Here is a 15,000-nt window from a genome sequence, read left to right on the forward strand (position 1 = left end):
AAGCATCCTAACCCTGGAACATGCATTGTAATCCTGGAAATAACTTCTGATGAATATAGTTGAAAAGCATTGTAACTTGGAACATTGTAAGCTGAAACCGTCGTAAACCAGAGACTGCCTTTACCGGGCACATATACTAAATCTATAATACTTTCCCATTATGCTCATAACTGAGATTGAAACAAACATAAAAAAAAAAAAATATGCTTTGCAATAAAAAAAAATACATTTTCTTGTAAAAAAATTATCATTTTTCAGCTAGTACAATCATAAGTCTGTTCTTTATAATTAAGCCTCCAATTAATAACAAAACTACAATATACACTTTCACCTTTAATATAACTTACCATACTTCAGCTAACCATTCTATTACTCCTATTTAAAATCATATACAGTAATACCCCCAAACTTACGCGAGGTTAGGTTCCAGACCCCCTCGCGCAAGGGGTAGTTTCGCGTAAGTTTGGCAAGGTCTCTAAAATTGCTAATAAATGCTTACTTCTCGAGTTTTAACACTATAGATGACCCTAATCATGCTCCCTAAATATTAGGCTAACTTTTAAATGAAATTAAAGTATTAGGCTAACTTTTAAATGAAATTAAAGTTACTGTGATTTGATTTAAAAGTTAGTTTAATACATTACCCTTAAAAAAGGAATAAATGGTTGGCATAAAAATAGTTACAGTAGTAACTACTATGTACAGTGGTACCTCGAGATACAAAAGGCTCAACTTACGAAAAACTCGAGATACGAAAGCTAATACGAAAAATTTTACGGCTCTACATACGAAAATTGCTCAAGATACGAAAGATTGTTGCTGTAAAGTCCGAGATTCGTCCAGACCACCGATAACAATTTTGAAACTCGCGTGCCGCCAACTGAGTAGACTCGCCACCATCCTCCTGCTCTCCCATTGGTAGCAGCATTGTTATCGTACGCACGCGGTATTCGTTCGTTCTAACGATTTCGTTTATTAATGTAAATTCATTAGTGATTTCGTTGCAGTATACGTACTTTATCGTGTTGTGTGAGAACTTTACTCCATACTTATACGTAAATTACGTACAGTATATACGTATACGTAGTCATGGGTCCCAAGAAAGTTGAAATTCACGGAAAGAAGAGGATACTCTCTTTGGAAACGAAGATGGAGATTATCAAGAAGTATGAAGCAGGTATGCGATTGAGTGTGATCGCCAAGGAATACGACCGAAATCCGTCGACAATAGGCACCATCCTTAAGCAGAAGGATGCCATCAAAGCAGCTACACCTTCCAAGGGCGTCACTATTTTGTCCAGCAAGAGGACCCAGGTGCACGACGAGATGGAAAGGCTTCTTCTTGTCTGGATAAAAGACAAAGAAATCGCTGGCGATACGATAACGGAGACGGCAATCTCCCACAAGGCCAACGCTATTTTCGGCGATTTGATTGCCCAGGCCGAAGACGACGGAGGAGAAGGGACATCAACGCCAACCCCAGAGTTCAAGGCTTCACAAGGGTGGTTCAAGAAGTTCCGTAAACGGAATGGCATCCATTCAGTGGTGCGGCATGGGGAGGCTGCCAGCTTGGACACGAAAGCGGCCGAAGCCTTTAAAAAGACGTTTGACGAGATGATGACCAAGGAAGGCTACAGTTCTCAGCAAGTCATCAACTGTGATGAGACTGGCCTTTTTTGGAAAAAAAAATGCCTTGTTGGACATACATCACAGAAGAGAAGAAGCTACCCGGGCATAAGCCTATGAAAGACAGGGTTACTCTCGCACTCTGTTCGAACGCCAGTGGGGATTGCAAGGTGAAGCCCCTACTGGTCTACCATTCCGAGACTCCTCGAGCCTTCAAGGCCCACAAAGTGCTTAAGGAGAAGCTTCCAGTGATGTGGAGGGCTAATGCGAAAGCCTGGGTAACGAGGCTTTTGTTCACGGAGTGGGTAAATCTGTGTTTTGGCCCAACATTGAAGAAATTCTTGGAAGAGAAGCGCCTCCCTCTGAAATGTCTGCTGGTGTTGGACAATGCCCCTGCCCACCCTCCTGGTCTCGAGGAAGATATCCTAGTGGAGTATTCCTTCATCAAGGTTCTTTATCTTCCGCCTAACACCACCCCTCTCCTCCAGCCCATGGACCAGCAAGTGATATCAAACTTTAAGAAGCTGTATACGAAACATCTTTTCAAGAGATGTTTCGACATCACCGATACCACAAACCTCACCTTGCGTGAATTTTGGAAGGAGCATTTCGATGTTGTGATATGCATCCGACTCATTGACCAAGCTTGGCAGGAGGTTTCGAGGCGAACCTTGAATTCCTCGTAGAGGAAACTCTGGCCTGATGCCATATCCGCCCGAGACTTCGAGGGATTCGACGTGGGCGAAGCTGGTGCTGCAGATTCAGAAACAGTTAACGATCCTGAAACTGTTTTGCAACCAGATCTTGACGAGATCGTTGCACTTGGCAAGTCCATGGGGCTGGTCGTCGACGAGGACGACATCAACGACCTTCTCGAGGAGCACCAAGAGGAGCTTACGACGGATGACCTGAAGGAGTTGGAGGCCATGCAACATAACATCGTTCAAGAGGAGTTCTCTAGTAGCGGCGAGGAGGAGGAGGACGACCCTATGACAACGGCAGAAATTAAGGATGTTCTAGCTGCTTTTCATAAAGTGCAATCATTTGTAGAAAAAAAGACACCCCGAAAAGGCTTACACAGGTCGTATGCTTGCACAGTTTGATGAGGCTTGCCTGAGTCGTTTCAGGAACTTTGTGAAAAGTAGGCAGAAGCAATCTTCCTTGGATAGTTATTTTTTAAAGAGGCCTTTAGTATTAGCAGGAGTAAGCAAAAAGGAAGAACCAAGTGAGACTGAAACACAGAAAGTTGAAAGTGGTGATGAAGTTGAAATTTTGCAAAAAAAAACAAATGTAAAGTATAAAAAAGTAAAAAAAAAATTTAAAATAAAAAAAAAGAAAAAGAAAATTTTTTAATTTAGTTTTTTGTAAAGTTAAGTGTTACAGTTTTGTTAATGTGTTTCGTAGTTTGTTAATGTGTTTCGTAAAGTTTAGTTTATGTACGTTTTCCTTACGTTTTTTTATGTGTTTCGTAAAGTTGAGTGTACGTACGTATCTGCCGTTTGTCCTCCTCCTCTGTCGCCACTTTCGGAGATAGCCTCACTCAAAAGGTAAGCTTCCACATTTTACTACATACGTACAATATTTCTTGTATACCATGTACACTAATACACTTTATTTACAGGTAATTAGCAGTACGTATTAAGTTACGTATTGAATGGTCCAAATTGTTAAAGTATTTCATTGTTTAAGGGTCAATTTAGCTTTATTATGAAATTTACTGGGGTGTTTTTGGAGGGCTTGGAATGGATTAGCCATTTTACACGTAAAATGCGGTCCAAGATACGAAAAGCTCATGATACGAAGGCCGCCTCGGAACGGATTAATTTCGTATCTCGAGGTACCACTGTACATACGTATCCATTTTCGTAAGTATACTAAAGTTACCCCTATATCATGGGATGCCATTTTCTTTTTTCTGTCAGAGAAAAAGTTTTCTTTGCACCCCTAGGTAAACTTCATAAGTCAGTCATAATGAAGTCACACAATTAAATAAAATAAAGAAGACATGTATGAACATAAGTAATGTTTGCAGAGGGAAAAGGTAAAATGAAATCAATTTAAAATCATGAACTTCGAGAGAGAGAGAGAGAGAGAGAGAGAGAGAGAGAGAGAGAGAGAGAGAGAGAGAGAGAGAGAGAGAGAGAGAGAGAGAGAGAGAAACATGTCATTTAGGTAAAACCCTGGAGGGGTATTATCTTTAAAAGGTGTGAATGAGATCACATCTTCTGAAAGAACATTAACTGTATGCGTTGTAATCATGTAACATAGTACATACAGATTGTACCAGTACTTTTCTCTGAGGTTAAGAGAGTAATTTTCATTTTTCATTTTTCCATTTTCTTTTTGTGTCAGAGTAAAAGTTTTCTTTGCATCACTAGGCAAACTTCATAAGTCATTCATAATGAAGTCACCCAATTAAATAAAATAAAGAAGACATGTATGTAGTACATAAGTAATGTTTGCAGAGGGTGAGGGTAAAATGAAATCAATTTAAAATCATGAACTAGTGTGAGAGCTGACTACTACTACTACTACTACCACTACTAGAGAGAGAGAGAGAGAGACTAGGAGAGCGAAGAGAAGGAGAGAGAGAGAGGAGATGAGATGAGAGAGATCGTAACGAGAGAGAGACGAGAGAGGAGAGAGGAGAGGAGAAGAGAAGGATGTCCGAGGACGGGAGGAGGATAGGAGAGGAGAAATACATACGTCATGTAGGTAAAACTCTGGAGGGGTATCATCTTTAACAAGTGTGAATGGGATCCATCTTCTGAAATTACATTAACTGTATGGTCTGTAATTACGTAACATAGTCCATACAGATTGTACTAGCACTTCTCTCCGAGGTTAAGAAAGTAATTTTCACAGAATGACAACCCTGATGTTTTACTAGTAGATCATCGAGTTCTTACATAGTGACTAACACTGAATTACCTACTGCCTTTGTATTATTTTCAACAATATAAATAGCATACACATAATCTACTACTGATTTGACACTTAAAAGCATGAAAACTTATACTAACTGCAGCATATTAGTACGTACTTCAGAAATTAAACAAAGTTTCTGAAGGGATATCCTTTTGAAAAGTGCAGCAACTTTGTGAGTGGGTATCACATCTTATAAAAGTACATATATGCACTAACTGCATATTTATGCATGTACAAAAATAAAAATAGTACATTTTTAACAAATATTGTATACAGAAAAGCTTTAAAGTTTAAAAATTTGCATAATAAATTAAACAAACACTTTTGCAGTGCTTCTGGAGGGTTTGGAAAGTTCGCACTATTGTGAAGAACTTGTGTATGATAATTAGTTAAGTTTCGATGAAAAGTTCGCACTATTGTGAATTCGCGCAAATTGAATCGCATAAGTTTGGGGTATTACTGTATAAAAATAATTGTAAAGCATCTGATTTAATGACAGTTGATTCAGGTGGGCACAGGATTTAAGTTAGGTTAAGTCTGATTAGGTGAGAAAGGGTGGTGTCATTATCAATTTATTGTATTCTCAGTTAATAAAGAATGGTATTTTCAGGATAAAATTAAGTTTCATATACAGGCAGTCCCCGGTTATCAGCGATCTGGTTTTATGGGGCTTGTCTAGCGCCATAAAACTGGCGATTTATGGTGCCATAACAGAAAAAATTCCGGTTATAAGTGCCATTAATGGTGCTGTCAATTCCTTGACATTGATGTGCATGTTGGTATTGTTCCCGAGACCACGTCCCAGAAGCTTTCATGTTCCCTAGAAGAGCTCCCCAACCCAGATCTAAGGCATCTGAAAAGAAGTCTAGGTCTGGGCTCATAGGAAGCAGTAACTTTTCCCTCCAAAAGTCTCACCATCGCAGATCCGACTTTATCTCTATTGTTATGGGAAACACAATAGAGTCCAGTTGTATTCGCCTATTACAATTTGCTCTTAGAAAAAACTGAAAGGTTCTCATATGCAGTTTGCCTAATTTGCTCTTAGGAAGAACTGAAGGGCTCTCATAACCAATTTGCCTAATTTCACAAACTGTTGAATGGAAGCGAGAGTCCCTAAAGACTCCTCCACCATTTGCTGGGCAAAATGGGGCAGAGAGAGAAAGCTGTGGACTGTCTGTAGACAAGACTCAGTTCTCTTGGAGGACGGAAAAGCAAGAAACCTCAGATGTCCTCATCCCAAAATATAGAATCTCCTGAGTTGGAGTCAGTTGTGACTTAAGCATGATGATCTGTATTCCTAGCTCCTGGGCAAGAAGGGTCTTCTGTAGTTCCTACATGCAATTCTCTTGTGATGATGATCGGACGGCCGAAAGCCAAGTGGAGTGTTTACATCCAGGCAGGTGGGTCTACCTGCCTACCAGACGGTAGTTACTGCCTAACCATATTTTTTAAGAATTTAACGGCTGTGTTCCAGCTTTGCCATAAAGTAATTCTTAATGTAAAGGGCTGAGGGTTTGTATATGATTATGGAATATGTAACCAGTTGTAAGACTATAAATGATAAAAATTATACTGTATCTAACAGTTGCTCATGATCACAGACATTAATGTAAAATGTATTCTTTTTTATATCTTGTCAATTGCAACAACTTTCCCTCTGTATGACTTTCATGACAAATATTTTATTACAAACATACCAGTACGATGCAGATATCATAACTTTTGTGTGTTTATGTATGGCATCATATTTATTAAACAGTATTTTTAAAACCCCATACCATCTAGCATGCTTTCATCTGTCTTTCTTTTTAAAAATGACAACTTGTTGATCACAACTGACTTTTGGTCTGTTATGTTTTTGACTAACCACAATAAAAAATACATAGTTAATTTAAGAGTAAACACTTCAAGAAACTGACCATAACAAAAAATAGTTAATCTAAGAGCAAAGACCTCAAACCCAAACAGTGAAACACTAACTTTGTTTGGGCATCATTGGAAAAAGGTCATATTAATAAGTGAACTTGAGCAAACTAAAAGGGAAAGTCCATGAACTGTACATCCTGATCAACAATAGTAAGTAAAAGACAAGGTGAATTCCACATGAAGATATCTTTAATTAATATAATTTTTTGACAGTCGAATATAGAAAAGTGCATAGAGGCTAATGCAGTATGAGTGAGAGATAATTTGATAAATTTACCAAGATATGAGAAATTTATTGCCTTTTGTTTATGTTTTTACTTCTTTTTAGCTCATGGGGCTGGTACTAAATGTGGAGCCCCACTGCGCCTCTGCCATGTCTATTATCCTCCCACCCTCAGGATGCCATGTCTATTAACCCCCCTCAGGATGCCATGTCTATTAACCCCCCCTAAGGATGAACATAAAAACATAAACAAAACATGGTAAATATCTTATTAACTCAGTAATTTCTCAGATCCACTCACCTGTACTTCATTTAAAATTAGAAAAAAAAGACACTATGCAAAATGGAAAACAATAAATAGTGCCTATTAATAAATACTGATAAATATAAAGATGCTGCATACCTACAACAGTAAACAAACAAAAGTTATAATTTTTGCATAATATTTTAAGCCTACATAATACTGAAGATTACTACCACAGCCTGGTTCTTATCAGCCTTTGACTTGAATATTTACCACCTTTCATTAATGTTAATGTGCTTTGTGTATGTTTATGATTATTTACTGTCCCTTACTTATGATTTTATGACCATTCCCAAGGGGCTTATGATAAACAAGATGCCCACTGGGCATGTTTGTAGTTACAGAATCAGAGGGACGTGATAGTAGTCTTCACTTTTACCTTAGGCTATTGCAGCAATCCTAGGTTAGTATATGGCTGCAAAGTTACTGTGAATGACAAAAGAGAAATCAGCAAGAGACAATTTACACTCCCAGAAATTACAATCAATTTGTAAAATGATAAGTAACCCAAGACTCATTGACAACTAATTTGGCTACAATTTCAGAATACCTAACCAAGTGTTAAGACTTTGCCTATCATGTTCTAGCCTAGCCCACCATATAGAATGAATTCAAGCTTAATAAAAACAGTTAATGGAATAATTAATACTAATCTAAGGGAATAATGGTCCAAAATGACTACCTACCTAGCTAGGTTTGCTACTCTGCTGAAGCCTACTTAACCTAGGTATCCTAACCCGTTCAAAACTAATACCTAGGTAGTAGACCTTTGTCTATTGAAGGATTGACAAAATATGAAGAGTCCTATATGTAATAGCCTATTAGCATGAAAAACGGTTATTAATGGCAAGCCTAAGTAGTCATAATGTAAACAAAATGTAATGTAAACAAAAGCCTTTGTCCGCTACCCTACTAGCCTAGGTATAGGTACTAGGTAGCATCCTAAACTGAAGATATCTCCGTAGGTATTAGGTACCTACAAAATGAATATAAGTACTTCGAGAATATCTACCCTTGAAAGGAAAAGGATAGAAGGGAAGGATATTGACTAAGATAGGCTAAATTCACTCCACGCTCACTCAATTCATCTCCCACTTTCTCTCACCTTTTTGCTAACTCCCACCAGCACTTCGGTATCCTTCGCTATTCCGTTCACTTCGGAATTGGTGCTGTTCACGGTGAAGTCCTCCGCTTGCAGACTGGTCGCCATGGCTCTTAATAGTCTCCTAATATCCGTTATAACATCACCGAGGGTCACACGAATTTATTTCTTTCCCGTGGGTGGTTAGAGGGGCCACTAGTAATCCGATGTCATCATCATCGTTGGCTCTCCCTGTGTCTACTGTGTCTTATTTGTCTCGCGGGCCCGTTCTCTTTGAACGCTTTTATCAGATAAACTCTGGCAAATGTCAGGTTCGTTCGTTCGTCTCACGCTCATCTGAATGATTTTGACTAAGTGATTATAATGGACCGACTGAATAATTACTGCCTGATGCATGACTATTAGCTGAACAGTTCTTTATTTAACTGGTAGATGAAATAACGACTCTTTAACTACGTTCATCGTACGACGCTTCGATCATCATCAAAACTTTGGCAAATGTCTAACACGTTCGTCGCGATTACACAGACACCCATATACACACAATTATGACTGACTGATATAATCGACTGATGACTGACTGACTGACAGTTGAACTGATCTTTTATTGTTTAGGGTAACTAGTGGCTTTTGAAACGATAAGAATGGATGAATTGATCAAGTGAAATGTGTTTCTCTACGACGCATTATCGGCTTAAAAAATGTCGGGTACGTTCATCACACACACACACACACATTTATATATATATATATATATATATATATATCTATATTATATATATATATATATATATTATATATAATATATATATATAATAGACGACAGATTGACAGATTGACTGATGATAGACTGACAGTTGAATTGCTCCTTTTTAAGTTTTCTGTAAAAGAAAACTATTGATATAGCCATTTGACTGTCCGTCCGCACCTTTTCTGTCCGGCCTGAAGTGTTAATATAGAGCTTTGCAAATTGGTATTTTGATCATCTAACCTCTAATCACGAAACATACCAAATTGCAGCCCTCTAGCCTCAGTAGTTTTTACATTTTATTTAAGGTTAATCTAGTCATGATCGTGCGTCTGACACAGCTATCGGTGCTAGCAACACAGGCCACCACTGGGCCGTGGTTGAGAGTTGCATACAGCTTTATACACTGTATAGGAAACTCGTTTGCACCTAAGAAAATTCGACTCAATTTTATTTACTTGTTTAATTAATTGTTAGGGTTAACTTGGGGCTGACAGGACGTTCACAGTGGAATAAATGCCGATTTAATAACTTCACCAATCGTGAGGAATAATTGTAATGGTGTTAATATAGGGAATCTCATACCAGGTGCGTGTCAATACGTTATAATCGTATGGGGCCCAGGAATGGGGTTGCTGACAGTATACCCTAATTTCTGGGAAAGGGAACATGAATGACAGTGCACGATTCGTGTGAGAGTCACTGGGGATCGAGACATCACGAGCAGACCGGAGACATCCTTCTCAGATTAAGATTGCACAATGCTCTGTTTGCCTTCGTATGACTAAGCAAGGTGATTTGGAAAGTGTCTGTTTGCTCTTGAATCTCGAAGGCTATTGTTGCTAGAAATTCCATTTTTTTATTGATAGATTTCTCATTTTTATTTTTATTTTGTTTTTTATCATGGCGGCATTATAGACTGATTACATTTGCTTTGGATAACCGGTACCGGTGGTGTCTATGTTACCGGTTTTTAAAGATATTCCATTTCACTACAACACCAACGGCACGGGTTTAACAAATGTGACACAGTGGTGTTAATCTGCATTAGCATATATAATATATACAATACATATCATACTCATACATATATCTATATATATATATATATATATATATATATATATATATATATATATATAACATATATAATGTGTTTGTATGTGTACTATAGACCTGTTGACAATATCTGCTAATTATAAAATTCTTTAATAGCCCACCGCAGTCCGCGGAATATTGGGAAAACTTCACTTTCGTCCTACTGAACAGATGTTGGAGCAATGGTAACACGATCACATGACCACATGATTTGGTGTTATCTAGTTTTGAATACCTCCAGCGGATGTAACTTCAGAGCAAAAAGAGGCGGGGATGGCGGAGGAGAAATCACTCCCATTCAATTGTCTGCACACAAAGAGAAAAAGAGAGATTTGCTTCAAATGGAGAGAGAGAGAGAGAGAGAGAGAGAGAGAGAGAGAGAGAGAGACTTTATGAGCATTATATCATCATACAAGGCCCTTTATCAGCATGGTATCAGCGCTAACCGCTAATTTGACGCCTGACGCTTGTCATCTGTTTTCGTACTTTCTTCGTTATGTCATTTTTAAATGTTGTACTTATATATATATATATATATATATATATATATATATATATATATATATATATATATATATATATATATATTTATATGTGTGTGTGCGTGTGTGTGTGTGTACAGACGAGAGCACAATAAGTAACAATTACGAAAGGAGAGAGAGAGGCCAAAAATATCCATTTGTGGCGAGCGCAAACCAGCCTTACACCGCACTTCTGTTTTAAGAAGTCATTTGCGAAAGGTTTGTGGGTCACGTTTGTGTGTTTTTTTGTTTGTTTGTTTTTTGTTTGTTACTGTATGCACTAGAGAAAAGATAACACAGACGCTGAACGTTTTTTTCTGGTCCAGCAAACTCATGCGATGAATGAATTAATAAAAATAATAATAAAAATAGAATAGAACATACAGGGTGTCCATAAAGTCCCTGTACCATTACAAGTATTTATTGCTCAGAATGGTACTGGGACTTTATGGACACCCTGTAGAATTTATGTGTAAGGCCAACCGCTGGGGCCTATGGGGATCATTATGCAGCGCTGAAAGGGAAATTGACAGTATGAGTCTTTGAAACAACTGTTAGAGAAGTTGGAAAGTCAGGTGGGAGAAAAAATACGAACGGAGGTACAGTGAAATGAATCATAGAGGTTGCAACCAGGGTCCGAAGGGACGCTGCAGATACCCTTAAGTAAAATGCCTACAGTGCCCCATGTGAGGTGCACTGACGGTGCTAACGCCCTAATTGCTGGAGATCCTCATCAAGAACAGCCAAACGAGCGATCTAGTCAACATAATAGATAAATTAGCCTAATGACAAGAAAGCGAGAGTGGCAGAAATTCAGCAGACCTTGGACAACTTAGGAAAGGAAGACTGATCTTTCTTGGTTGAGTTGTGGCTAAAGTTTGTGGGTATATATATAAATTCTAAAATCCTGAAATCAGACAATTTTAAAATCCTTCATACGAGAGCGATAGAAATTCAACGGACTATGGATAACACACACACACACACACACACACACACACACACACACACACACACACACACATATATATATATATATATATATATATATATATATATATATATATATGTAATGCATGTTACGCCAGTTACCAGCGAGCCTACTCGTGATGACAACGTGCGGTTTAGTGTAGTATTTCCGGGTGCTGTTCGCTATGACAAATGGAAAAAGAACTCGAATGTTGGTCAGCGTTCGTAGCAGCAGCGTCAGAATTAAGATGTTAGTTTAGCTAAGTATTGCATTCGTACATAACTAGGAAGGAAAATATATAATACTTTTATTATATATATATATATATATATATATATATATATATATATATATATATATATATAGACGTCTATATATATATATATATATATATATAAATATTGATGTGTATATATAATATATGTGTATATATATATATATATATATAGTATATTATATATATATATAATATATATATATATTATATACATGTATGTATGTATGTGTGGCAAAGTTGTTAGTAACGAGGTAGATAAGAAGAACGAATGATAGGAAATTAGTCAGGAAGTAGACGAGAGAGACAGAGACAGAGACAGAGACAGAGAGAGAGATCCAAGCAAAGTTGCAGAAGCAACGGAGCGCAATAAAAAAAAAAGAAAAAAAAAAGAAATCGGTAATGATAGCGTGTCTATTATCGTAAGTTTAGCCTTGAAGGGAATTGAAGAGGTGACTAACAGGAAGTTGTTGACTATATATATATACTATATATATATATATATATATATTATATATATATATATATATATATCTATATATATATATATATATACTTCAATCATTGCACTAAGAACGCACCACCAGTAATGAACAACAAACAGAAAGTAGCAAAAAGTCGAAGAGCTAAAGACTTAGTATAAGTGTTACCACTACATAAAAACAAAACTTATAATAAATTAAAATCCTGCCACCGCCCCCCCCCCCCCCCCCCACCCACCCCCCCCCCCACCCCCGAGATTATTTCCTTATCTGACCCGGGAATTACGTCCTTATAGCCATTGTTTACGAATTTCCGGCAAGCTCTCACTCCTTATCATCTCGGTACGACACGAGTCTGCGATAAAGGAGTGTTGGCTTAACCAATCGAATTGAATATTTGAATATTTGTCGAGGGATGAATAGCGTGTTTGTCACGGCTGTCGTGGAAACGACAGTGATTTGCGGTGATGGTGATAGGTGGCACATGAATAACGTGATAGTGAGGGAAAGACAGGCGCCTAGGGTATTTTTTGCTGTTCAAGTGCAGGGGCAGATAAGAGAGAGAGAGAGAGTACCACATACGTATAGCGTATTGTGTTCCATTTATAGTAACAAACATGAGCGCACGCCATGATTCTTATTGACTCTGCGGCTTTGTCCGATCTCGTTGAGAACAATCAGCTCTTGGCAACGGACACCCTTCCCCCGACCCCCAACACCAACACACCAACAAGAAAGAAAAAAGAAAGAAAGGCCCCCACAATTGTAATGATTCTTCTCAGTTACCTTTTTCAGCGTAGTATGACCCGCTGGGGAGAGGGAGGGGAGAAGAAGAAGAAGAGGGGGATAGGGGGAGGGGAGAGGAGGGGGAGGTGGAGGGGGAGAGAAGGGGAGGAGGATAGGAATGGGGGAGGGGGCGTAATTGTAATATACTCTTCGCAGGTGTTCAGGAAGTTCCACTTTCGGCTGTAGATCGAGTCTGGCATAAGTCAATGCTCATGACACCGTGTTGTTATATGACTTGCCTATATATATAGGTGTGTGTGCGTGCGTGTGTGTGTGTACGTTTTTTCCAGATACTTAGTCCCCTAGCAGTGTTGTTTATTGTGTCTGCTCTCGTTATTATTATTATTATTATTATTATTATTATTATTATTATTATTATTATTATTATTATTATTATTATTATTATTATTATTATTATTTTCCTTACAATTCGCTTCTCAGGCTCAGCGATGTTTCTGAGTAACTGGCCAATATTCATATTGGGAATTTTTCAAAAATTGTCAAATGGAAAAAAAAAATTCCCAATATGAATATTGGCCAGTTACTCAGAAACATCGCTGAGCCTGAGAAGCGAATTGTAAGGAAAATAGAAAAAAAACAATATATAAAATCAACTCGCTTAATTCTGCCATCCTTTTTAACAGTATTTGCCTAAAAGAGGGTCTTCTACCAAAAATATTATTATTATTATTATTATTATTATTATTATTATTATTATTATTATTATTATTATTATTATTATTATTCGAAATAAGCAATGTTACAAAACGGAACTCATGAAACAGATCATGTGTCAAATAGGAGTACAAAACAAAATTAATGTTAATGTTAGTATGTATATATATACATACATACATACATATATATATATATATAATGTATGCATATATACACATATTTGTATGAATGTGTATATATATATATATATATATATAATGTATGCATATACGTATACACATATTTGTATGAATGTATATATATTATATATATATATATATATATATATATATATATATACATCGAGCTATAAATGTCCTTTAATATCTAATTCACTCTACCTCGGAATTGATATATTTTCATATATGCTTAAACGAAGGGGAATTTTATTAGGCGATAATAGAATTGTCGGCGCCCAGGAGCGCGAACCCAGGACACCATACAAATCCAGGAACGTCAGTGAAGGTGAGAGATGGCATTAACTTATAGCCTCTTGCGGTGGTGGAGTTGGTAAAAGATTCACTGACGTTCCTGGATTTGTATGGTGTCCTGGGTTCGCGCCTGGGCGCCGACAATTCTATTATCGCCCAATAAAATTCCCCTTCGGTTAAGCATATATGAAAAAAAATATATTCAATTCCCCCCCGAGGTAGAGTGAATTAGATATTAAAGGACATTTGTAGCTCGATGTATGTATATGAATCACAGTAATGTGATATGACTTATATATATATATAGCTATATATATATATATATATATATATATATATATATATATATATATATATATATATATATACATCTACACATTCTGGAAAGAATTTATTAATGATGTACAGTTTTCTTTTGTAATGCAGTTACCTAATGTCCGCACCTAGCCCAGACCCGAATTATCCAAACGAGAACTTGAAGACTTCAGGACGGAGGCTTACAAGAGGGGGAAAACGAAAGCTGGGTGAGATTTCCAGAGCTTGGTGGTGGAGGACAAGAAAACACTCCTTTTCTAAGAGTAAATAAAGTCTCTCTCTCTCTCTCTCTCTCTCTCTCTCTCTTTTAATTCGAAAGTTCCGCCCAGATACATAAGTAGCGAAACCAAGGCATCTTACTAGTGGGTTACCTCCCCCCTTCCTCCTTCTTCTCCTCCTCCTCCTCCTCGTCCTGCTTCAGCTCCTCCTTCTCCTCCTCCCCTCCCCCTCCTCCTTCTCCTCGTCCTGCTCCAGCTCCTCCTTCTCCTCCTCCTCCTCCTCCTCCCACCTCGCGTGGGATTAGCTTGTTGTTGAATGCACGTATTGATT

The 15,000-nt window shown here is 37.6% G+C and overlaps 1 protein-coding gene across 1 annotated transcript in view; it reads right to left on the reverse strand.

Annotated features, from left to right (window-relative positions):
- The window catches only part of LOC135226237 (solute carrier family 12 member 9-like), a 46,464-nt gene extending 37,818 nt beyond the window's left edge, over positions 1-8,646 (reverse strand). The window contains 1 exon segment of the mRNA XM_064265680.1: positions 8,113-8,646. Within this exon segment, the coding sequence (XP_064121750.1) occupies positions 8,113-8,217 (105 nt within the window). The 5' untranslated portion in view covers positions 8,218-8,646.
- Positions 8,647-15,000: the final 6,354 nt, after the last annotated feature.

Source organism: Macrobrachium nipponense, chromosome 14 (assembly GCF_015104395.2).
Source record: "Macrobrachium nipponense isolate FS-2020 chromosome 14, ASM1510439v2, whole genome shotgun sequence".
NCBI lineage: Eukaryota > Metazoa > Arthropoda > Malacostraca > Decapoda > Palaemonidae > Macrobrachium > Macrobrachium nipponense.